Source organism: Macaca mulatta, chromosome 8 (assembly GCF_049350105.2).
Source record: "Macaca mulatta isolate MMU2019108-1 chromosome 8, T2T-MMU8v2.0, whole genome shotgun sequence".
Classification (NCBI taxonomy): Eukaryota; Metazoa; Chordata; class Mammalia; order Primates; family Cercopithecidae; genus Macaca; species Macaca mulatta.
In genome coordinates this window covers 150,343,552-150,370,388 of record NC_133413.1, presented here as the reverse complement: position 1 = coordinate 150,370,388, position 26,837 = coordinate 150,343,552, and the positions used below count along the sequence as shown (strand labels likewise).

The following is a 26,837-nucleotide window of genomic DNA, read 5'->3' as shown; positions in this document are numbered from 1 at the left end:
TGCTGGCATGAGAAAGAAGCAAAGACCACAGACTAGAAGAGTCAGTGAATAACTGAGAAGATCAGCAGGAGGAAATTCAGTCAGGAGCAGCCCCGTGCTGGGAAGGCAAGCGCAGCTGAGGGAGGTCAGCTAGGCTCCCTAAAGACTGGGTGTCCTGGGGTAAACTCTGGGACCTTGGCCGAGTCCCAGTTATCTCAGCTGAAAAAGTAGGGAACTAATGTCCATGCCTTGGTCTTCCTCAGGAAGATCAGGAATCTTCTTTTTTTTTTTTTATTAATTAATTTATTATTATTATTATTATACTTTAAGTTCTAGGGTACATGTGCATAACGTGCAGGTTTGTTACATATGTATACTTGTGCCATGTTGCTGTGCTGCACCCATCAACTCATCAGCACCCCTCAACTCATCATTTACATCAGGTATAACTCCCAATGCCATCCCTCCCCCCTCCCCCCTCCCCTTGATAGGCCCCGGTGTGTGATGTTCCCCTTCCCGAGTCCAAGTGATCTCATTGTTCAGTTCCCACCTATGAGTGAGAACATGCGGTGTTTGGTTTTCTGTTCTTGTGATAGGAATCTTCTATAAAAAGCAGCACTTTGGGAGGCCGAGACGGGTGGATCACGAGGTCAGGAGATCGAGACCATCCTGGCTAACATGGTGAAACCCCGTCTCTACTAAAAATACAAAAAATTAGTTGGGTGTGATGGCATGTGCCTGTAGTCCCAGCTACTCGGGAGGCCGAGGCAGGAGAATGGCGTGAACCTGGGAGGCGGAGCTTGCAGTGAGCCGAGATCCGGCCATTGCACTCCAGCCTGGGCGACAGAGCAAGATTCCGTCTCAAAAAAAAAAAAAAAAAAAAAAAAAAAGCAGCCGGAACCATCCTTGGAGCATGCCTGTGCTCAGCAAGGTGGCTGCGTCCTTTACACATTTTCAGTGATTGTTTTAAAGTCAAAGACTCTAGAAGACTTGATTTGTTAGTATTTCCCCCAACATTTTATTTTGAAATATCTCTGCTATGAAGTTGAAAAAATTGTATACTGATCATCTATATCCATTTTTAGTTTTTCTCTACTTTTTCTCTCCGTGTATGTTTGTACACACACATGCGTGTGTGCGTGTGCGTGCACACACACACTCACACTCTTGGGCCACCAATTGAAAGTAAGTTGCAGACTTTATATTATTTCTCTCCTTAAATAATTTTACATGCCTCCTAAGAACGATACTTTCCTAAATAACCATTGTCACACCCATGAACTTTGACATTAGTACAATAGTGTTATGTCATCAACGTTCCATATTCAAACTGCCCCAGTTGTCCTGAATATTGATTTGTTATGCTTCTTTCATTGATAAGAAGCTATAATAGATTTTTGTTTTTGTTTTTTTGAGACAATCTTGCTCTGTCGCCCAGGCTGGAGTACAGTGGTGCAATCTTGGCTTACTGCAACCTCCACCCCTGGGTTCAAGTGATTCTCCTGCCTCAGCCTCCCGAATAGCTGGGATTACAGATATGCGCCACCACGCCCAGCTAATTTTTGTATTTTTAGTAGAGATGAGATTTCGCCATGTTGGTCAGGCTGGTCTTGAACTCCTGACCTCAAGTGATCTGCCCGCCTTGGCCTCCCAAAATGCTGGGATTATAGGCATGAACCACTGCATTTGTCCCAGAAGCTGGAATTAGATTAGATTTAGATGCCATGTTGAGGCCCAGGATGGTGTGATTGCCGTGAGGGCGAGCAAGGCACAAGCGTTCTCCCCATCCCCTGCAGAAGGGGTTGGGTGATGGGCAGGGCTAGGGTGGAACACAGGCCTTGGCCTTGAATTCAGGGGTATGGTCTGTTGACTGTTGGATCTTGGGCTTCCCAGTTGAAAAACAAAGTTACTGACTTGATTCTTAGCCTCTGTTTAATTCTCACTTTCTGTGGAAAAAATCATTTAATCTTTAATGTTGGGAGGGAGTACTTGCAAAGTCGCTCAGTTTACCTTGCTGTGCAGGTGTACACTGTTTGAACACCTGTACTGATAGCTCATTGTTTCACAGGCCTCTAGTCATTTGGACACTTCACTATATATGTGTATATTTTTTCCCTGCCAGGTACAGTATGTTGATGTTATTGATTATACATGATTCTCCTAATCTCCCTTCTTCGTGGGTTCAGGGATAGAAACTCTCAGAGAGAGGAGATTCAGAGTGTCTTGTGGGTAGGGCTGGGTCAGGGAGCTCCAGTGGCTGAGGGCTTGTTTTCCTCTTCTGCTATTGCAAGAGATGTTGGGCCTGGTCATTCTTGGAGGTCACCGGGACCATGAGGTCCACCATTTATACTTGGATATTACCTCGACTAAGTAGTTGTCAAAGGTAAATGCCAGCCCCAGCATCAAATGTTTCCGTCTTTCCATGGACAGCTCTATTGAATGTTTCCACCTTTCCGTGGACATCTCTACTGAATGTTTCCACCTTTCCGTGGACATCTCTATTGAATGGTTCCACCTTTCCATGGACATCTCTTGACTGTTTCCCCCTTTTCATGGACATCTCTATTGCACTTTACTCGCACCTCCCCATGGCTCAGGACACCTTCCAAGGAGTCCTTTAGTGATTGCATCACCACCTTCTTGAGGTCATCATAATTGGCTTCCTCTCGACAGTAGGTCATATCCCTGAATGATGTGTGTTGGGATGGCGACATAGAAAGCTTGCCAGTGTGCTCCTGTGAAGCTCAGAGATGACCTTGCCACTTGATCACTGACCTTGGCAGTGTCTGTGGATGTCGGATTATGTTGTGAGCAAGGCCATCACGTTTGCCTTTGTTAGAGGGGCAGTCTCCTGGGAAGTAGTGTTGGTGTGCACTGTGGTCGTGAGTACCTCCACTAGGCCATGATTGTTGTGGATAGTCTTGGCTGGGGGGCTTGGGTGGTGAGTAGTTGGTGGTGGGCTGGGCAGTGCTGACAGTCTCAAGGGAGTTTTCATGTTTCTCATTACATACATGTGTCTATCAGCAGTGGACGAAGGAAGAGATAGTGACTCCTTTGGTTCCCTTCAGGTGAGTCTCAAATTTCTTAAGGCAGCTATAGACTCCTCCACATAGTCAGTATTAGAATTGCTCCATTTGATCTTGGTGGGGTCTCGCCCCTGGGAGATGGATATGGGTTTTCCCTTGATCACAAGCCTCCCGTATGCAGCCCTGGCCATCCCTTTAGAGTTGTGGAGTCATACTAGAACACGCACACCGTGTAATTGTTCAGCAAAGAGATCGATGAAAAGGGCAATGGAAAGATCATGACTGGCCACTGACAAGTTGTCCAGGGTTGAAAGTAGCCCTGGTGATCAGGTGCCTCACACAGCCCAACCCACATGCTCTGACCGTCACCATCAGTTCTTAGGGATATCGCTAGCACCGTAGCAGGAAGGCAGCTACCTAGTGAAGAGAGTGGGCTGGAGAGCGTCCAGCTGCGCCTTCCACAGACGCTCATACATCAAGTTTTTTATCAAAACATTGAAGTGAAAATCGAAGAAGAAGTAGTCAAGTGTACTCCATGGCTTAATGACTAGAACACAGGCTTTGAATTTAAATACAGCTGGCATTTAAACTATTTATTTGTTGTGCACATTAAATCATTCAGTGTTTAAGTTTTCTTACCTATAAAAAGTGGGTAATAATTATATATTATGTTTTTTAAAATCACACAATCCAGGGAAGCACTGAGTATACTGGAAAATCCTCCCACTGTTTATCTGATATATTTACAGCTCCCAAACGTAAACCTGGCTCCTTACTCCAACCTCATTAATAAGAAAGTGTCCTCTGTGAATCAAGCCTTTCTTATTCTTGTAGCTCTCTTGGGTGAGGCCATAATTGCATCTCTACCATTTGAGTAAATGAACTTCATGTTTATAGTCCTGGTTAATAGGGCACGTGGCCCCATGCCTATCAGAGAGGCTGTGGACAGTAAAAGTGGATTTGATGGTGCTTCCAGACTCTGAGGCTAGAATGTTATTGGCACCTTAATGAAGGTACGGAAGCGTAGGGCTAATGATATCAAAGACGGACTGGCTACCACAGATTTAACACCGGATGGGATCTTATAGATCATTCCACATTGACCTGAGGATTTGACAATGCAGGATGGGCCCCTTCTCACTCCGTTCCTTCTCCGGCTCTGTACTGAGCTCCCCGTGAGTTACAGGTACCAGGGTGTGAGGATGAAATGCTGGGTGCTGTGTCTCGGGGGACACACAGTCTAGCAGGGACACAGAGCCATCTGAAGCTGTGACTTGCGTCCTGTGGAGGCTCCGAGGAGGGCCTCTCATCAAGCCCTGCTAATGGGAACCATCTAAGCACGTGGATTAGACAGACTCAGCAGATATTGGCACATCTGGCTTCCTACCAAGACCTCTGTGCTCAGCTGCCTCTCTCCCTTTGTGGTGTTTTTGCTTTGACCTTACCCTGGCCGCCGTCATGCCTGACACTGGGTGTTGTTGCATCAGGAGAGGCCGCCTCCCTCTGGATCAGTTGCTGTGTGCTCTGCTTCTGTCTCACCACTTGATTGCCATCTAGACAGCGGTGTGGGTGGAGCCAGGGCCACCTGTCCATCCACACACACCTTGTGTCAACGCATTGTTTGCTGAAGGTGTTTTCCAGATGTGCTGTTGCTGACCTGTGATGCACAGGACATAGCTTATTTGTTCCCCACAATACTGTCATCTCCACTCTCTAGAGTGAGGGGCCTGGTCCTACTCATCGTCCTGACTTGAAGGCCAGCTTGGGATGCAGCCTCAGGGGTGTCAGGCCACGTTCCAGGTGCTGGAGGCCCGTGTGGCCCTGCCCATGGAGCATGAGTGAGCAGAGGAGAACAAGAGAATGCCGGAACCAACACCTGTGGAATCCTTGCCCTTGGCCAGGCACTGTGGCGAATCTCCTTCTCATTCAATTCTCACAGCAGTCCTGTGCTGTCCTTTTTATTCTCCACTTCTCACATGATGAAAATACACTTTGGTGGGATGGAGACATGGAGGAGATGTCTGGTGACACAGAGGCCAGAGAGAGTGTGTCTAAGCTGAGGGCAGGGAAGGGAGTCCCAGAGGGAGTGTCTTAGTCTTCTGGAATAAGGCCTAGGAATTTCCTAGTTGGAGAGAGTGGGTAAGGACATTCATTTCAGGCACACAGGTGTGAAACAATATAGCTTTCAGCAACTTTTCCACCATGCAGCACGAGGGAAGTTCTGGGGGGGGGTGCATGTGTGTGTATGTGTTGGAGGTGTGTGTTGGGTGTGTGTGTGTGTCTGTGTGTTGAGTGTGTGTGGGATGTGTGTGTTGGGTGTGTGGTGTGTGTGTACATGTGTGGGGTGTGTCTGTGTGTGTATTGCGTGTGTGTGGTATGTGTGTCTGTATATGTGTGTGGCGTGCGTTTGTGTGTGTGTGTGTGCATGTCTGTGTGTGTGTGTATTGGGGGTGTGTGTGTGTTGAGTGTGGGATGTGTGTGTTGGGTGTGTGTGTCTGTGTGGTGTGTGTGTACATGTGTAGGGTGTGTCTGTGTGTGTGTGTATAGCGTGTGTGTGGTATGTGTGTCTGTATATGTGTGTGTGGCGTGCGTTTGTGTGTGTGTGTGTGGTATGTGTGTCTGTACATGTGTGTGGCGTGCGTGTGTGTGGCGTGCATGTGTGTGTGTGTAGGGGGGAGGGGATATGTGTTTGACCTGAGACAGGAGGAGGAGTAGAGGTCTGATGTGGAAGGACTGCGAGCGGCTGTGCTGAGGTCTGAACTATAGCTGGGTGATTGGGGCCAGTGATGGTTATCTGTAGGGACAGATGTGGAAATTTGTTCCTTTATTCTTGGCTCTACTGATGAATTCATTTGTTCCAAGTATCTTATCTTCCTTTCTCACTGTTGAATACTGATTGAGTAATAATAATATTAGCTGGTACTTACAGCACTCTTTCCAAACGCCAGGCACTGTTCTCGGTGTTTTTAAAACTAACTGGTTTTGTCTTCCTGATAACCCACACGCAAAAGCTGCTGCCTGAAGAGATCAGATCGCTCCCTCAGGGGCCCGGGCAGGAAAGACGATGGCGTATGAGTGCGGGCAGCCTGCTTTCAGAGCGGGCGCTGCTGACTGTTTTATTCTTTGCTGCTTAATGTAAAATGCATTTTGTAAAAATTTGAAATACGTCACATGACAAGTGTTTATCAGCAAGAGGGCTGAAAGACTGTATGATAAACTAATGTGATGGTCACACACTGGGGCCTGTCGGGGGCTGGGGCGCATTAGGAGAAATACCTAATGTAGGTGACAGGATGGGTGCAGCAAACTACCATGGCATGTGTATACCTATGTAACAAAACTGCATGTTCTGCACATGTGCCCCAGAAATTAAACTATAATTAAAATATAAACAACGTGATAGTGATGGTTTGTTTCCGTAAACACACACGCAGCAGCCTATCTTCCGAGGCACCCCAGGCATCAGGCGAGGGTCGCTCTGCTAGCTCCTGCGCGCTCTCTGGACAGATGGGCTCCCTGCTCTGAGCTCTGCAGCGCCTCCCTGTGAGCCATGTCTCTTCAGCCTGACTTCTCCCCACTCAGGATTCGTGTGTCACGCTGTCATCACTTGGATGTCCTTGGGAATCTCACACTTACTGTGTCCTAAATCAAAGTCGTGGATCTTCGCACCACACCCTGTCCTCTTGCTCCTCTCCCACTCTCCCCGACTTCAGTAACTGGTAGTGCCTTCTTCTCGTTTCTTTGGTCGAGAATCTAATCTTGAAGAGAACCGTGGCTCCCCTTTTCCCTTCCCACTCAGCGTACAGTTGGTCAGCTCTGACGTCTTTATTGGCAGCACGCGTGCAGAGGCTGAGCATCAGTGTTCACTCCGTGCAGAGGCCGACCATCAGTGTTCACTCCGTGCAGAGGCCGAGCATCAGTGTTCACTCCGTGCAGAGCCCGAGCATCAGTGTTCACTCCGTGCAGAGGCCGAGCATCAGTGTTCACTCCGTGCAGAGGCCGAGCATCAGTGTTCACTCCGTGCAGAGCCCGAGCATCAGTGTTCACTCCGTGCAGAGGCCAAGCATCAGTGTTCACTCCGTGCAGAGGCCGAGCATCAGTGTTCACTCCGTGCAGAGGCCGAGCATCAGTGTTCACTCCGTGCAGAGGCCGAGCATCAGTGTTCACTCCGTGCAGAGGCCGAGCATCAGTGTTCACTCCGTGCAGAGGCCGACCATCAGTGTTCACTCCGTGCAGAGGCCGAGCATCAGTGTTCACTCCGTGCAGAGGCCGAGCATCAGTGTTCACTCCGTGCAGAGGCCGAGCATCAGTGTTCACTCCGTGCAGAGGCCGAGCATCAGTGTTCACTCCGTGCAGAGGCCGAGCATCAGTGTTCACTCCGTGCAGAGGCCGAGCATCAGTGTTCACTCCGTGCAGAGGCTGAGCATCAGTGTTCACTCCGTGCAGAGGCTGACGATCAGTGTTCACTCCGTGCAGAGGCTGAGCATCAGTGTTCACTCCGTGCAGGGGCCGAGCATCAGTGTTCACTCCGTGCCACCTCCTGAACGCGCCCCCGTCAGTCTTCACCTGGCAGTGACTTATCTGCTAGCTTGGCACCTCCTCTGTAGCCTTGTCCTCTGTCTGTCTGCCACATTACAGCCAGAGTGTTCTTTTTTTTTTTTTTTAAAAGAAGTCGTTGAGGTCATGCCTTTAGCTAAAAAGTCTTTGAAGGCTTCCCAGCTCCTTCGGAGCACAGGCGTGGGTCCTTTCTGAGCCTGGTGTGCCTGCGTGGTCTGGCTCCGGCTGCCTCTGCTCTCTCCGCAGCCCCACCACGTGGCCCCTCGTAGCCAGTGTTTGTCCAGTGATGGGTGCGCTGGGCATTCAGTTCTGCTGTATAGCCCAGTCATGTGGAAAGGGCCACTGGAGATTAATTGGTCCAAGTCCATATTTCACAGACGGGAAAGTTGATGCCAAGAAAGGAAAAGTGACTTTCTCGAGTCTACACCTAGGCTTGAAGGGGAGCCGTGACCAGACTCCAGGATTCTCCTGCAGGGGTTCTCAGTTTACCACCTTGCCTGGTGTTGGCGGTGGGCTCACGCGGAGCAAGGCATTGAAAGACACTTCTTCAGGCCAATTCCTGGTGAAGTCACAATGCCCCTTCCTGTATCAGTGGCCTTCAGTGTGGTTAGCGCCTGGCAATTGTGGCTTTTGGGCTCAGACGCACCTGAGCTCTGTGGTTTACTAGCTACGGGAGCTGGAGCAGTGTACCTTACCTTGCCGAGCGACAGTTGCTCTTCAAGGCCTTCCTGTCGGATAGGATGGGGAAGTCCCGAGAGAGACCCAATGTGTGCAGCTCCCAGCATTCTCTCTGGCAGGAGCCGGCCATCCAACACACACTGGTTGTTAGGGTTGCTTCTTGCTGACCTGCTAGCAGTTTCTAGCCCTCTGCAGTTACTTAGTTTGGCATCCTTGCTGTGGGTCCCCATCAACTTCCCCATGCGTAACACCTTAGTGTCTCCTCTCGAGTTGATTTCAGTCATACAGCTTTGGAAGGATATAGCATTCCTTTCTCTAAGCCAGAAGTCTGTTGAAGTGCCTGGCTCTCAAGTACATTTCTAGAATATTGAAGATCAGCAGTATTTAAAAGTCCACATCTTATGGCCAGAGAGTGTTTCTCATAACTAAATGAGTACAAATGGAAAATGTCCTAATTGCTTATGGCTTGTAACAGTGAATTAATATAAGGACAATTCTGCTGATTCCTAACAAATCTCTGCTGTCTACTTTTATGCTGATTGTATTTCAGTTTTACTAAATGTATTAAAATCATCCCTTCCACAGTTTACCCTCCTCCAGCTGTGTATACAGGAGGAGAAAAACTGTAAGCATCTTGAATGCACCATTTAGCACCAAGTCCAGGGCAGCCTCATGGTGTGGCATCTGTGAAACTGGTCTTCCTTTGGGAAGCCAGGCCTACTTCTTCAGGGCAGTGCCAGCTTTCTGCTCACAGTCTCATTCTTTGTCTCCGTAGCTTTTCTCTGAAAGACAGCATAGGGCTGTTGGAAGAGCAGGACCTTCGGACTCAGGCCTGGCTTTGAGCTTTGTGGCAAGGCTATTTCTTGCCCTAAGCTTTCAATAGTAGTGAGCTTTTTAGGTAGTAACACCTGTGTAGCATTGTGGTAGGACTTAAAGTTCCTGAAGTGCTGCTCACATTGCCTGGAGCACAGTATGAGCCTACTGAGTGTCAGCTTTCTCCTTTCTCTGAGATTCGTTGTGAAGATGCTGTCGTTCGGTTAAACGGAATGCATGTGGGGCACCTGCTCTTCCAGACACCTAGGTGTGGAACATGGTCCCTGCCCACAGGGAGCTTTTATTCTGTTGAAGGATCCAAGCACTTGTGCTGCAGTGTGGTAAGTCAGAGGCAGGCAAAGTGCTCTCTGCTGTTTATTGAGGAGGTGCAGCCAGCCTGGGCTTTGCAGGATCACAGAGACTCCCTAGGTGATGTGAGTTGTCCACAGAAACCTAATAACCAAGGAAGAATTTGTCAGTGGGAAGAGGGTAGGGTGGAGAGGTGGGGGAAATCTTTGTAAAGCCAGGTTATGGAGTCTGGAAAAAACATGTTTATTAATAAGACTATCCATCCATTTAATGGACATTGATACATAGTTAATACATAAATCATCTTCAAATGTAATTCTACTTAGCAAGCATTTATTAAATAGTTGCTTTGTGGCAAGTCCTGTGTTGGGTACAAACACACACTTGAGAAAATTAACAAAGCCAAAAATTAATTATTTCAAAATATTAATAAAGTTGATAATTCCCTAGCAGGTGTCTCAACAAAAGAGAGAAACACTATTAACATCTGGAATGAAAGAGGGACATACTATGGATCTTACAGACATGAAAAGGTTAATAAGAGAACATAATGGGCCAGGCGCAGTGGCTCGGGCCTGTAATCCCAGCACTTTGGGAGGCCAAAGCAGGTGGATCACGTGAGGTCAGGAGTTCAAGACTAGCCTGACCAAAGTGGTGAAACCACGTCTCTACTAAAAATGCAAAAATTAACAGGATATGGTGGCACAACCCTGTAATCCTAGCTACTCAGGAGGCTGAGGCAGGAGAATCGGTTGAACCAAGGAGGTGGAGGTTGCAGTAAGCTCAGATCGCGTCCCTGCACTCCAGTCTGGGTGACAGAGCGAGACTCTGTCTCAAAAGAAAAAGAACATTATGAAGAGTTGTGTTTCAGTACGTTTGACAACTTGGATGGAATGGACAAATTTTGTGTTCTAACTTTTTTGAGATTTCCCTGGATGAAAATTTATCTTAAATGAAAATTTTTTCCTTTGCTGTTTAGTGCTTTTTGTGTCTTCTGTGAGATCTCTTTTCCTATCCCAAGACTGCAAAGATATTCCATGTCTTCTTCTAGACATTCTAGGTGTTATATGTTTAGATGTATGACCCACCTCAAAATAATGTGTGGTCAATGCCGAGATTTATTTGTTTCTACACATTTGTCCAGTTGCTCCACCATTGTTTGTAGAAAAGGTAAATTTTATCATTGAATTGCCTTAGCTTTTGGTAAAAAATAAATTACCTGTGTCAGTGTGGGTTTATTTTTGGAATCTTTATTCTCATCTATTGATTTACTAGTCCTGGCCAGTGCAATAGTCCAAGAAAGAAAATTTAAAAGGCATAGATTTTGGAAATGAAGAAGCAAAACTGTCTTTATCTGCCGACATGATTTTGTACAAGGGGTAATCTCCTTAGTGTAGAAAACCTCCCAGGAATCTGGACGAAAAAGACAGGTCAACTAAAAAAACAGGGAAATGATATGAATGTGTAATTCATGAAAAAGGCATGAAAATGCACCAAGTTTATGGAAAGGTGTTCAACTTTTCAAATAATGAGAGAAATGTAAAATGAAACTACATTGAGATTCTTCATCTGTCAGACTGTCAAAAAGCCAAAAGTTGAACAATAGACCTTATTTTCAAGGCTTTGAGAAAAGAAGTGCTCCCTCAAGCGTAGCTGTTAACATGTGAAATGGGTAGTATCCATTAAAATGACAAGATTTGCTTTTTGACCCAGAAATCTCCCTTGAAAAATATATCTTTCAGAAATATCTTCATATATAGAAAGTGACTTATGTTTATGGTTATTTATTATAACATTATTCATAACAAAATATTGAAAACAACCAAAAATCCAATATATAGGGGACTGTTTAAATAGGCTATAGCATATCTGTTCCATGGAATGGCACACATGTCTACAAATAACCTGCAAAGAATATTCTATAAAGGATGCTCTGTCTGTACTAAGTAAACATTTTCGGGATCTATTAAGTGAAAGTTAACAAACCATAAGGCATACAAAGGTGGACAGCATGTGTAATTTATTTATTGCAAGGTGATGCTAGGTGGAGGAGGATGGTGGGGAGGAAAAAGGTTTTACATTTGTATTTTCTTGTATCTGTATAAATAAATCTATGTAAATACATGTGGACACATTAAAGAAAACTAATAAAAGTGGTTGTAGGGGATGGGAGAGGACAGTGGTCTGGACGTGGTGACAGAGGTGGGAGCAAACCATCTCAGCACCGACCATTTTATATCACTTACATTTTAAACGATCGACTACACTTCTTATTGACAAAGTATGTAACTCCAGGTGTGATGGGTGCTCTAGCAGTGTAGAAGCAGAGTGTCCATGTGGTGTATGTTAGAGAGTGGCAGAGTTTCTTTGGAGATGCCGGAAAGGCTTCTCAGAGAAGGTGAAATTTGGCTGGAGTGTAAGTGCAGGTAGGATGTAGCAGCCCTCTGCGCTGCTGTGGTCTATGGCGTTGGGCTCATCACCCGGGCAGTTAGGTTGGGGGTCCCAGGTTCTGTCTGGCCTCGACTCTCTGACTCAGTGCTCTCCTTAGTACCCTAAACCAGACTTTCAACTTGGTCTTCTAGCAGTCCCTAGACATACCCCCTCCTCTGGACCTTGTGTCCTAACTCTTCTCAGTCACCATGGGACTCCTGGGCCTCTTGGCTGGAAACTGTTTTGATGGCTGCTGTTGTTCAAACCCACGCCTGCACTGCTGTGGATGGATCACTTAATTTGTAGTTACTTGGCATCGTTAAGGCATCATTAACACTGAAGAAAGACTTTGGCTGAAAGTGCTAATTAACTGGAAAGTAATGGTATGGCTTTCATTTGTGAGTTTCATTGACCTTAAGTAAACCGTTGTGCTGGCCTCTTGAGGAATGAGCCCCAGCCTTTGGTCTTCAATGTTTGACTTATTAAGTGGATCACATCACAGCTATTAATTTTATGTCATATTATAGAAACAGAGCAGAAGGAAATCTGTGGTGATAGGTTCAACTGAGGTCTTTAAATCTTAGAGATCTACTTCATATACATTTAAATTGGCTGACATACATATGAGGGTGATTGTTTTTCTCTGACAATAATCTTAGTTATATTGGAAGTTGTGGAACATTAGGAAAATAAGAATAACTGTTCATATAAGAGCTGGTCAAAACCTCAGGCAACATCTGGCATGACCCTCAGGTTTTAAGGGGAAACTGAGTACTAGAAAAGTGATGTGACTTCTCCCAGGTCATGTGAAGCTTTAATTATAGTGAATAATAACCTCACTGCTGTTTCTTCTGATGCAGAACCCGGGACTCTTAAGTCTCCATCTGAAGCCTCTTCGAGGGCCTCACATTCGCCCTTAGACATGGCCAGTCCCACATCAACGTGGCCCACACTGTGACTTGGAGTCTTTAATAATGTTTACAAGTGATTAATGGTCAGGATCAATTTCAAAAATCAACTTTACTGAGTGTAATTTGCTTTCTATAAAATGGAGCCTCATTAACCATACAGTTTGATGAATTGTGACAAATATATACCGCATGTAACCACCACCACCACCGCCACCATCACCACCACCACCACCATCAAGATATAGAATATTTTTATTGCCCTCCATGGTTTCTCTGACCCCTTTGCAGCTAACCATCTCCTGCCCCTAACTCCAGGCAACTACTGATCTCCTTCTTGCTACCAAAGGCTGAGCTTTTCTAGTATCTCATATACATACAAGCAGTGGTATGCACTCTTGTGTGTCTGGCTTCTTTCTTTCAGAATAAGGTGTTTTGGGTTCTTCCATGTTGTGTATGTGTGAGTAATATGCTCCATTCTTTTGCAGAGTAGTATTTCATTTTATGAATTTACTACAATTTGTTCGGTCACCTACCTCATGTTGGACATGGAGGTTATTTCCAGTTTGGTATTATTATGAATAAAGCCTCCGTGGACATTTACATACATGTTTTGTGTAGATACGTGTTTTTATTTTTCTTGGTAGGAGTTGCTTTGCTGAGTAATATGTTAATTATAGGTTTAAGCTTAGGAGGATTTACCTAGCTATTTTTTCAAGAGGATTTTACTATTTTATAGTACCACCAGCAATTTCTGAGAGTTCCAGTAGATTTCTTGGTATGTTTTTGGCACATGATTATGTTGTCTGCAAACAAAGACAGTTTTACCTCTTCCTTTCCAACATGTATGCCCTTTGTTTCTTGACTTATTGAACTTGCTAGGATCTCAAATACAATGCTTATAAAAATTATTACAGCTACATCTTTGCCTTAATCTGGATTTTAGGTGCAAAACATTCCACTGCTTATCATTAAGTAGGTTTTGACTGTAGGTTTTTCATGGGTGTATTTCATAGAATGAGGATGTTCCTTTCTGGGCCTAGTTTGCTGAGAACTTTTAAAAAACTATAAATGGGTTTTGAATTTTGTCAACTATTGTTTCTGAAGCTGTTGATCATTCGGCTTTTCTTTTTGTTGCCTGCCAATAGCCTATTAGTATGGTAAATGACATTGATTTTTGAAGATTAAACCAACCTTGCGCTATTGATGGCCATGATGTATTACCCATTTTACGTTTTACTGAACTTGATTCATTAGTACTCTAAAAATAATTTTTACATTTAAATTCATGAGGGATATAGGCCTCATGAATAGTTTTCTTGGAAGTTTTCTATCTGATTTTGATATTTGAGTAATATTGGTCTCATAAAAAGATTGGGAAAGTTTTCTCCTTTTTTCTAATGGCTAAAAATGTTTATTATATAAAATTGATATTCTTTCTAATTTAAATGTTTGTTTGAATTCAGCTGAGAGACCATCTGAGCTTGGAGTTTCTTTTGGGAGTATATTCCTGTTTGCTCGTTTGTTTGTTTTTGGAAACAGAGTCTTGCTGACACCCAGGCTGGAGTAAAGTGGTGTGATCTTGGCTCACTGCAACCTCCACTTCCCAGGTTCAAATGATTCTCATTCCTTAGCCTCCTGAGTAGCTGTGATTACAGGCCTGCTCCACTAAGCCCAGCTGATTTGTGTACTTTTAGTAGAGTTGGGCTTTCGCCACATTGGCCAGGCTATCTCAGTCTCTTGGGCTCAAGTGATCTGCCTCCGCTCAGACTCCCAAACTGCTGGGATTTCAGGCATGAGCCACAATGCCTGGCCATCTTTTGGAAGTATATTCTTGATTATGAATCCAATGTCTTCGATTGGCATGAGGCTCTTCAGATTTTCTGTTTCTCCTTGATTCCTTTTGGTAATGTGTGACCATTTTATGTAAGTTGTTGCATCTATTGGCACAAAATTGTTGACACTCTTCCCTGATTGTCTTTTTAATGTCTGTAGGATTTGTACCGATAATCATTTTCATTCCTGATGTTGGTGATTTGTTTTTCTCTTCTCTTTTTCCTTGATCAACTCAACTTAGAGGATTGTCACATTTATTGATACTTTCAAGAAGTAGGTTTAAGGATAGTTGGGTTTTTTTCTGTTATTTATCCATTTTCAATTTGATAATTGTCCAATCCTGTCTTTCTTACTGTTTGTTGTTCCTTCCTCTACAACTCCTACCCACCTGGCACATGTAGTCCTTTTTCCTCCTGTATTCTCATATATCGTAATACACTTATCCATGACACAGCATGTCACAGTTTACTCAGAGGCCTCAAGGCTTGTTTCTTTTACTAGAGTCAGGTGCGCCAAGGGTGGCACTGTGCCTTCTTCCTCTCAGGTGCCATAGTCCCTGCGACATAGTAGACAGGGTTAGTGAGTGAATTATTACATGGGTGAATGAATGCTATTCTAAACAGTTTGCCTGAATGGCAAGAGAGTGGGCTGTGCAGGTACATTGCTCTGCATTCAGTTCCTGCCTGTGCTGCTTCCTGGGTGCTCTGAGCCTCATTGATGAAAACAGCGCTTCCCTTCTGGGGCTCTCATGACCGTTGCAGTTGGGGGCGTAGATCACTCAGTGCCGCACTTGGCGTGGAGTAGGTGCCTTTAATACAAGGTACCCACTGACTGGCCTTTCATGTTAGCTGGAATACTAAGTTATGTGCCTAGAAAATAAACATTTTGGTTGTAGTCCCTTGTTTATGAATGATTTCTGTAATAGTCTTCTGTCAAAGCAAGGATTGAAAAATACTCTCAGACAGGAACGTCTTACGAAGTCTCTTGGATTGAGGAAAAGGGCTTGGACATCCTGTGTCTTTCCACTTCCCAGCTCCCCTTATGCTCTGATTATTCTGATTATTAATAAGACCCCCCCACACACACACGACCTTATATATAATATTCTAATTTTAAAAGACTGAGGAGGCTTTTTTTTTAATTTCTGGTTTTTGTTTTTATCTCAAAGAAGTAAGGCAGTGACACTGAACTTCAGAAAACCTTTTGATGTGGTTAGGCTCTGTGTCCCCACCCAAATCTTATCTTGAATTGTAATCCCCATAATCCCCACATGTCGAGGGAGGGACTGGTGGGAGGTGATTGGATTATGGGGGCGGTATCCCCCTTGCTATTCTCATGATAGTGAGTTCTCATGAGATCTGATGGTTTTATAAGTGTTTGACTGTTCCTCCTTCACACACTCGCTCACTTTCTCCTGCTGCCATGTAAGACATGCTTCTTCCCCTTCTGCCATGACTCTACGTTTCCTGAGGCCTCCCCCGCTGTGCGGAACTGTGAGTCAGTTAAACATCTTTTCTTTATAAATTACCCAGTCTCGGGCAGTTCTTTACAGCAGTGTGAGAATGGACTAATACACCTTTTCTGTGCTTGATTTTGTTAAATTAGATACTGCTCCTCATAATTCTATCTTTTTTGTGGTTTTCTACAGAGTAAAGAAACAGTGAATTCCCAGAAAGTAGAAACACAGACTATTTCTTCTTGGTGATGTGCTACTTTGACAGTTGTCTATGTGTATTTTTTGTTCATTCCCCAGGTGATTTCTTTTACATCACTCTCTGTAGGTGACTTTTAAGTTTACCTTAAAAAAAAAAACCAAAAAGCCAGTGTGACATTTGTTGTTACTTCACAGATTTTGGCTTTTCACAGCCATTACTGGGAGTTTGTTGATTTCCATGACCACTGTGCCTGCAGTTTGAGGAAGATGCTGCATACATGTTAGGCAGTTGGTTAGTTGGTTGGCTTCATTTATTTATTATTTAATTTATTCATACATTGACTCACTCAGCATTTACTGAGCTTTCTGAGATCAGGGACTACATCTTCTTCATCTTGTACTGAGCACAGAGCCCTGCACTTAGAAGATACCCAGGAAGTGTTAGAAAAGATGAATGAAAAAATAGATCAAACAGGTGAAAGTCAGTTGAACTCTGAAAGTTTTGACAGAAAGACTTATTGAGTATGTGTGTGTGTCGAGACTCACCTTCTGCTGATGACAAGGGCAATTTAAGAGGTCTAAGACACGTTCACAAGAAATCAGCAACGCTTTGGAGATGACAGGGTGGTGCTTGGGAGTAAGGGGAATGAAAAAAGGATTTGGGATTTTGGTGAGGCCAAAATATGATACTTGAATATTTTTAAAAATCTGTATTTTACTGAGCCATTTGTAAGTAAGGGGAAGGGGTGGCTTTATTTGGGCTGTCGAGGAGGAATATTTACATAGGTGGGGAGAATCAGTGAAGGTATTTCTCTGGCAGTACAGATATTGAAGGGAACCTGTCAATATGTAGTCATGAAAGACACCTTGAGGAGTGGTGAGAGGGGATTTGGAATAGTGAGCTTTTAAAATGAGACTTGAAGGACTCAAATAGAAATTTCTCCAAAGAAGATACATAAATGGACCATGAGCACGTAAAAAGATGCTCAACATTACTAGTCACCAGAGAAATGCAAATCAAAACCACAGTGAGATATCCCTTCATGCCCCTTAGGATGGCCGTTATCACAAAAACAGAAAATAGCAAATGTGTGGTAAGGATGTGGGAAAATAGGAGCCCTGTGCACTACTGGCGGGAATGTAAAATGGTGCAGCCACTGTGCAAAACAATATGGTGGCTCCTCAAAAAGGTACATACAGAATACCCACATGATTCAGAAATTCCACTTCTGGGCATATACCCCAAAGAACTGAAAGCAGGGTCACGGCATTGTCCAACCAGAGCAGCTCTGTTCACAAGAGCCAAGGGGTAGGGGCAACCCAGGTGCCCACTGACAGATGAATGGATGAGTAAGATGCAGTGCATACATGTAACGGAATATTACTCAGTCTTTAAAAAGAGGAAATTCTGACCCATGATTCAACATGGATGAATCTCAAGGATATGATGCTGAGTGAAATCCGCCACTCACAAACGGACAAGTACTGTAGGATTCCACTCATGCAAGGTGCCTAGAGTGTCAAATTCAAGAAGACAAAAAGTAGCATGGTGGGTGCCAGGGCCTAGGGGAAGGGAGACCATATTTAATGGGTTCAGAGGGTCAGTTTGGGAAGATTCAAAAGTTCTGGGGATGGAAATGGATGATGGAGATGGTTGATAAACAGAATGAATGTGTTTAACACCACTGAACTGTGTACTTAGAATTGTTAAAATGGTAACTTTCATGTTATGCATTCTTTGCCACTTTACAAGAATATGAAACAAAACCTAGAAGAAGCGGGACTGAAACTAGTTTCTCCGATTCTAAGCCATGTTGCCTCAGGGTGTCAGATGGGTACGTTGCGGGGGAGAAAGGAATTTATTTAATGAGCGACTTCTTGTTCTGTCACTGTGTTTCCTCATCACATCTGCACTCTAGTGAGATACGTATTAATGATTGTCCCTATTTAACAGTTGAGAAGCTTTGATTTTTTTTGGGGGGGGGGTTTTGCTTATGCTTTTGGTGTCATATCTGTGAAACCTTTGCCTAATCCAAGGTCATGAAGATTTGTTCCTATGTTTTCCTCTGGGTTTTATCTGCAAATCTTTGATGTAAAGGTCCACATAGTAAGTATTTTAAGCTTTGCCAGTCGCATATGGTCGCTGTTGCATATTCTTCTCTGGTTTTGTTTTGTTTTGTTTTACAAGCTTTAAAAAAATGTAAAAACTGTTCTTAGCTCTCAGGCCACACAAAAACAGGCGGTGGCCAGATGTGGCCCATGGGCCGGATCTGCTGTGTCTGCTGCTTCCGGACGGTCCTGGGGAAGGCGGGGTCCTTCAGTCCAGAGGCAAACCTGGTTGAACTTCTTGTTTCTATGGTTACTTTGGGTGCCCCCCAGGCTCCACAGTCCCCTGATGTTACCCTGTACTCGGGGATGCAGAGAAGCTGTAATGTTCCCCTTCCATCCCCAGCCATCCTGTGTGCAGCACCACCCCCACTGGGGGGGTCTCCGCATACCTCTGTTCCTTGCCTCTCACTGGGTGCCACTGGGCCCCAGCAGGAGCACATGGGCAGTCCCCGCTGTGCAGCACCCTGCCCCTCCTGGAATGCCTCAGTTGCCCTGTGAAGTCATCTCTTGGATGGATTCCAGGAAGCATCCTGAATGTGGAGTTTGTCAGCTTTTACTCACTGTCAGCCCAAGTGACCCTACCTTCTGGATAGAAGCACCCCCACCCCGCCTGTCACCTCATTTTATGTTGAAATGGTGCTCACACAACATTTTATGTTGAAATGATGCTCTCTCCAAAATGCCGTGTTAGGCCAGGCGTGGTGGCTCACGCCTGTAATCCGAGCACTTTGGGAGGCTGAGGCGGGTGGATCACCTGAGGTCAGGAGTTTGAGACCAGCCTGGCAAACATGGTGAAACCCCATCTCTACTAAAATACAAAAATTAGCCGGGCGTTGTGGCATGCGTCTGTAATCCCTCGGAGGCTGAGGCAGGAGAACTGCTTGAACCTGGGAGGCGGAGGTTACAGTAAGCCAATTTCATGCCACTGCCTCCTGCCTGGGCGACAGAGTGAGACTCCATCTCCAAAAAAATAAAATAAAATAAAATAAAGCTGTATTTAACCACAGAGTAAGTTTTGGAAGCCCTTTCCGTTTGCATGTACAGGCTGAGAATTGTGTACACTCTGGGGCATTACAGGAAAGACAGTGCCCGCCAGGGGTGTAAGATGGTGCCCGCCGGGGGTGTGAATCGGTGCCCGCTGGGGGTGTGAGTCGGTGCCCGCCAGGGATGTAAGACAGTGCCCGCGGGGGATGTGAGTCGGCCAATGCTGATGACTTGACTAGTTGGGATTATCTTCAGACTCTTCCTAAGCAAAGCCGCTTGCCTCCTGGTGGATCAAACTAGAGAGTTACTAACATGTGTATGTGTATGTGTTTTTGTTTTTTTTTTTTCCCAACATCTTGTAGACCCTGGAAGCTATCCTGAATTTCAAATACTCTGGAGGCCCGGGCCACACTGAAGGATATTACAGGAACCTCTCCCTGGGGCTGCATATAGAAGTCGAGCCGTCTGTATTTTTCACCCGAGTCAGTACTCTCCCAGCAACCAGGTAAATGTCTTACTGCCACACAGCAGTCTTGTTCTAGAGTCTCAGCAGCACTGCGTTTAGAATCCTGACCTCAGTGTGTTTTTGTCCTGCCTCCCATTGGATCTGTGCCATTGCCAAGTTGCTTAGCCTCTCTGGGATGTAGGCTTTTCATTAGGAAACCAGGTGTTACATGAGAACTGCCTCTCAGGTGGTCGTAAGTGAGTGGGCTTTACATATCATGCCATGCCATAATAATAATGCTGATGATTGCAGCATTCCTGTGTGTGGTTCTCACTGTGCACACACACTTCCCGCTCAGCCTGGCATGGCTCCATTCTGGCTTGCTTCTCCTGTGAGTGGGGGCTCAGTGGATAGCACATGTCTTAGGAACTCCTGGACAAGTCCAGCATCTCTTCTGCATCACTCCCGGCATCCCCGTAGGATGGGCACTTTGTGGAGCTCCCAGCCATCTGGGCCTCAGGTCATTTCTGACTAGGAGGCCCTTCTCATACAAAGGCTTTCTCTCCTGCCTACTTTCCAGACCTAGTCTTCCTTCAGGGAGAAAGAAATTGGACAGTTTGTACACTTGAAACCCAGAGGTGGCAAGAGATACTCAGGGTATTCTTTTCTGAGTTAGGAGAATGACAGTTTCTCACCAAAACTTTTCCTTCTGGCAAAGTTGGAGTAGCGGAATCTGGAAGCTGGAGGTGGAACTGAGTCTCCCATTCCTGCCACAGTGCCAGCATCCTTTGGGAAGCAGGTGCTCTTCACCTCTGAGCTCGTCCCGGTGTTCCTGTCCAGCTAGGTCTTGCTTATCTGAGTAGCGTGGGCTGGATGGGTATTATTTAAATGCTTACCTGTCTGTCCTCGAATGGGGAGGCAGAGGGATCCCATGCAGCCCCTCCTCCTCCAGGGCCCTGTGTGCTGCAGCGTAAGATAGCATGTTGTTGTCCATGTTAATGTTGGCATAAAATCCCTTGAAAATGATACAGCTCTAAATAATAAGTGTGATTTTAGTTTATAGGAAAGACTGTTTTTCTTCCCAACCATTGGAGAATGCCTTCAGCAAGAATTAATGGTTTAGCTGGGCCTTTTAGCGTCTTATTTCACCATCTGTCACTTTTTCAGTCCTCAGAGTAAGAGCCTTCCCTGCCAAGACTCACCTCTGTTTTGAATTTGTATAAAGCATTAAAGCTCTTGCCCCTGGGGAAGGCTTGGCCAGGACGGCTGTGGATGTTAGAGTATTTCAGGCCCTTTCTGAGCATTCCATTTGCTCCATCATGAACCTGGTGTGTGTTTCTTTCTCATCCCCTCATCTCCTGCTGCCGTTACCCATATAAATAATTCTTAGAAGTGGCACAGGTTGTCACCGAGTTCGTCTTTTCTTTTCCCCCTATTGATATCTGGCTTTCACGTCATGACCCCTGCAGTTCTAAATGACAGTTGAAGATGAGAAAAATGCTGCCGTGTGGTTTGCTGCACGCAGAGGTTTGGAAGCGTGGGTGGACAGATGAAACGCTATGTGGATCCTGCCCCCCAGCCTGTGGCCCTTGCTCCCTTTTCTTTTGGTCTCTGTGGTTCTTTTCCCTGCTTTTGGGATTGAGATTCGATGTCTTCTAATTCTCCTTTTCCGTTATTCCCAAGTCTAAGTGGTCCCTACGCCCTGTGGATTGGACTTCTGTGATGTCTCCCAATGACTCTGCAGTCCACTGCACGCCTTTGTCACTGTAGAGAGAGTTGCCCCGTCGGTCTCTCTGCTGACAGCCTTGTTTCCCGTTGTCATCCTTTCGGTACACACGTGCCCGTGCCACTGTCCTGGTACATACTTTCCCAGTGCTGATGAGATAAAGTCCAGAGTCCCTCCTATGACATCCATGGTACTTAAGGATCTGGCCCAGATCTTCCCCTTCAGTCCCTTTGCCCCAATCCCATACTTCACGTAAAGGGCACTTGCTCCTCGCCATTGCTGGTATATGTGCAGGTGGTTTACACCAACGAGCTGCTGCACACACCTTTTTCTAACACTGTTCTCTCTCTTAAATGAAGATACTGTATTCAACCTTTTGGAAAATATCTGTTTGACCTTGGCCCATGTTACCATTTTGGTAAAATTGTTCTGAGTGTGACTAGGCAGAGTGGATTGGCCCTTCTGTGGGTCCCTTAACATTACATGTACTTCTGCTCATGCACTTTCCTGAGTGTATTGGAAATAGTTTCATGTGTTCCTTAAGCCAACACTTCCAAAGTTTCAGGTACTATATAAAGAGATCACGGTTTAAGAGACAAAGGGAGCACAAGTCCTGTTTTTTATTTGCCTGATATAAGCTCGTCAGAAATCAAATGGAAACCAGAAACTATATAAAGCAGTGATGAACCTAATAAATAGTAAATAAGTGAATAAATAGAAAAGATGTGTTTCCTTCACTTTTAAAATGTCTTTGAAAGATTAACTGACTACTTAAAGAAGAAATAAGAACACTGAATTCTGTAGTGTATAGCGCATATACAAATAAAATATGTAACAAAGCGGCACAAAGAATGGGTGGGAAAATAGAAGTTCTTGTGTTATATGCAAATTGTTATAATATTTTTTGAAGTTAAGATGTGATCAGCTAAAGATACATGTAAACTCTGGAGCAATCCACTTAAGGAATGGATGATAAGCCAGAAGAGATAAAATGGAATATTTAAAAATACTTAATCTAAAAAAAGGGGAAGAGGTATCAAGAAAGGAGGAGAAAAGAACAAGGAACATACAGCCAAATAGGAAACAGATGGCAATGTGGAGGACTCAAATCTACTGTATCCAGAGTTACACTAAATGTAAATAGATTTAATACTACCTTTAAAAATGGAGATTGTCAAACTATATAAGAAAGTAAGATACCAACTACCTTTTTATAAGAAATTGACATTAACTATGCATAATGTAAAACGAAAAGATGAAGGAAAAGACGTATGTAAACCCAAATAATTAGTTGGTTTGGGTGTCTTAATATCAAATGGTTAGGCTTTCAAGAGAAAAAGAGGACAATTTTTAATGACAGCAGAATCAAGTCATCAAAAGTACATAATGATCAAATGAAACTGTTTACAAATATAACTTCAAAATAAAACTGAAGGGAGAAATTGATAACCCCACCATTATAGTTGAAAATTTCAACATTTTTCTGTTAGTATTTGGTAAAATAAGTAGACAAAAAAATTAGTAAAAATATAGAAAACTTGGACAATTCTTTTAATCGGCTCCACCTACTTTTGTGTGTGTATAAGTGTGTGTGTGTGTGTGTGTGTGTGTGTGTGTGTGTATATATATATATATTTTTTTTTTTTTTTTTTTTTGGAGATAGAATCTCACTCCATAGTCCAGGCAGGAGTGCACTGGCACCATCATAGCTCACTGTAACCTCAAACTCCTGGGCTCAAGTGATCCTCCTGCCATGCCTCCCAAGTAGCTAAAACTACAGGTGCACAGGACCACAAATGGCTTATTTTTAAAACTTTTGATAGAGATAGGGTCTCACTATCTTGCCCAGCTAGTCTCAAATCCCCGGCCTCAAGCAATCCTGCTTCAGCCTCCCAAAATGTCTAGTTGTTATTTATAATACAGTAAATGTTTGTATTAGAAAAGGTGAATGGTTTAAAATCAGTGATATTTCTTGTTTATTAGATAAAGAAGAGCAAAATGTACGTAGAGTAAGCAGAAGAAATATAAAGAGTGGATATCAGTGCTATAGAGTATGAACAAATAAACTCATAAAGTCGGTGAAACCAACAGTTGGTTCTCTGAAACAATTAATAATAAAATTAATAAATTGTAAGCAGGGTGGTCAGAAAAAAATGTGGAAACACAAATAACCAATAATGAGAATGAAAGAGGTGGCCTTACTACTACTAATTCCACAGACATTAAAAGGATAATAACATAATATTATGAAAAATCATAAAACATACAAAACATTTTAAAAAATTAGCTGGGTGTGATGGGACATCCCTGTAGTCCTAGCTTTCAGGAGGCTGAGGCAGGAGGGTCCCTGGAGTGAGCTATGATTGTGCCATTGCACTCCAGCCTGGGTGGCAGAGAAGGAACCTGTCTCTTAAAAAAAAGAAAAATGACGGCCAGGCATGGTGGCTCACACCTGTAATCCTAGCCCTCTGGGAGGCCGAGGTTGGCGGATCACCTGAGGTCAGGAGTTTGAAACCAGCTTGACCAACATGGTGAAACCTCGTCTCTACTAAACGCACAAAAATTAACTGGGCATGTGGTGCATGCCTGTAATTCCAGCCACTCGGAAGGCTGAGGCATGAGAATCGCTTGAACCCAGGAGGCAGAGATTGTAGTGAGCCAAGATTGTACCACTGCACTCCAGCCTAAGCGACACAGTGAGATTCTGTGTAAAAAAAAAAAAAAAAAAAAAAAAAGACACAAATTACTGAAATTGACACAGGAAGAAGAAACAGAAAAAATAGTCACACATCAGTTAAAGATTTTGAATTCTTAATTAAAAACTTCCCACAAAGCAAACTTTAGGCCCAGAGGGCTCGACTCTGAAATACATGCAGTTTTTTAAAGAAATAATATCACCTTTACAAAAACTTTTTCAGAAAATAAGGAGGAAATACTTCCCAACTTCCATTTCATGATACCAACATCACCTTGATGCCAAACCCAGACAGAGACATTATGAGAAAAGAAAACTGTAGACCAATAACCTCATGTAAATACATGTGAAATATGAAAACAAAAAATCAAATCAACTTCTGTGATATATGAAAGGGACAAAACAGCATGAACAATTCAGGTTTTACTCAGAAATATGAGGTTGTTTTACCCTTGAGAAACCAGTCATTAGAATTTAACACGTTAGCAGAATAAAGGAGAAAAATAATGATTTTATCAGTTGATGAAGAAACATTATTTGACAAAAGTCAACAATTATTCCAGAAACACTCAGTACAGTAGGATTAGAAGAGAACTTCCTCAATCTGACAAAGGCCATCTACAAAAAACCCCATAGTTAATGTTACACTTAGAGGTGAAAGTCTGATAACTTTTTCTCTAAGAATAAGAACAAGGCACATTTCCACTGTACTCATTATTTTTCTGGCAGTCCTAATCAGAGCAATAAGGGAAGAAAATAAATAAGGGTATTAAAATAGGAAATGAAGAAGTAAAATTATTATTCACATGTCTGTCTTTGTATGGTACATATGATTATGTACACAAATAAGAAATCTGCCACACCGAAGAAATTATTAGAAATAATAAGTCAACTTAGCAAGATTGCAGGATGCCACTCAACATTTAAAAATCACTTATGTTTATATACCAGCAACTAACAATTTGAAAATTAAATTTAAAAAATAACGTATGCAGTAGAATCAAAATCATAAAACACTTCGGAAAACATTTCTACAAATATTATCCCTACGTAGAGAATGATCAAGCATGATAAAGAGAAATGAAAGAAGACTTAAATAGAGAGGTGTCCGGGCATGGTGGTTCGTGCCTATAATCCCAGCACTTTGAGGGGCTGAGGCAGGTAGATCCCAAGGTCAGGAGTTCAAGACCAGCCTGGCCAATATGGTGAAACTTCCTCTCTACTAAAAATACAAGAATTAGCCAGGCATGGGGGTGGGCACCTGTAGTCCCAGCTACTCGGGAGGCTGAGGCAGGAGAATCACCTGAACCCAGGAGGCGGAGGTTGCAGTGAGCCGAGATTGCGCCATTGCACTTCAGACTGAGCAACAGAGTGAGACTCTCTGTCTCAAAAAAAAAAAAAAAAAAAAAAAAAGGTATACCTTGCTTAGTGATTGGAAGAATTTGTTTTTCTTAAGATAGTGGTTTTCCCCAAACTGATTATAAGTTTAATGCAATTCAATCAAAATCCTAGCAGAATTTTTGTTTAATGACATTATAAAATTATTTTGAAATTGAACAGACCTAGAATAGACAAATAACTTGAGAAAAAAGAACAAAGTTGAAGGACTTACACTGTATGATTTTAAGACAATGTAAAGCTATGGTAATCAAGAGAGTATGTTATTGGTGTAAACAAAAAGAGATCAATGGACCATAATAGATAGTCCAGAAATAGTTCCAATTGTATCTCATCAGTTGATTTTTAACAAGATGCAAAACTAATTTCATTGGGGAAGAAAAGTCTTTTTAATAAAAGATGCTGGAACAACTGGACATCTATGTGGGGGAATAAAATTAACCCTTCACCCATACATCACATCATGCCCAAGAATTCACTGGAGATGAATTTTAGGCCTAAAAGTAAAAACTTTAACTGCAAGCCTTCTCAAAGAAAATGTAGCAGAGTATCTTCTTGATTTGGGGCAAATATTTTCTTAGATGGGGCCAGAAACTGCTAACCATAAAACTAAGAGTTGATAGGATGAATTTCATCAAAATTAAAAACTTCAGCTCATTAAAAGGCAAATTACATTCTAAGATAAAAAAATTGTAACATATTTATGTAACATTCGTTTGTATCTTATTGATGAAGTTGTATAATTCTATAAAGGTGATAAATAGGCAGAAGATTTGAACAGATATTTCTCAAATGACCTGTAATCTCCGAAAAGTGTTCAACATTATTAATCATTAGAGAAATGCAAATTAAAACCCCAATTAGATACTAATATATACCCACTAGAATGGCTAGAATTAAAGAACAGAACACCAAATGTTAGGGAGAATATGAAACAACCAGAATTCACATAAACTGCTTCTGGGAGTGTAATGTGGTATAGCCACTTTAGAAATCAGTCAGGCAGGCCGGGCACGGTGGCTCAAGCCTGTAATCCCAGCACTTTGGGAGGCCGAGGCGGGCGGATCACAAGGTCAGGAGATCGAGACCACAGTGAAACCCCGTCTCTACTAAAAATACAAAAAATTAGCCGGGCGCGGTGGCGGGCGCCTGTAGTCCCAGCTACTCAGGAGGCTGAGGCAGGAGAATGGCGTGTACCCGGGAGGCGGAGCTTGCAGTGAGCCGAGATCGCGCCACTGCACTCCAGCCTGGGCAACAGCGTGAGACTCCGTCTCAAAAAAAAAAAAAAAA

General features: G+C 43.6%; 1 protein-coding gene across 9 annotated transcripts in view; it reads left to right on the top strand.

The window, feature by feature from the left end:
* Nucleotides 1-26,837, top strand: part of TRAPPC9 (trafficking protein particle complex subunit 9) — a 732,314-nt gene that overhangs the window by 422,629 nt on the left and 282,848 nt on the right. For all 9 annotated transcript variants that reach the window (XM_077944070.1, XM_077944072.1, XM_077944069.1 and 6 more), the window contains one exon: nt 19,646-19,788. In XM_077944070.1, coding sequence (XP_077800196.1) covers nt 19,646-19,788 — 143 coding nt within the window. The remainder of the gene's footprint in view (nt 1-19,645; nt 19,789-26,837) is intronic.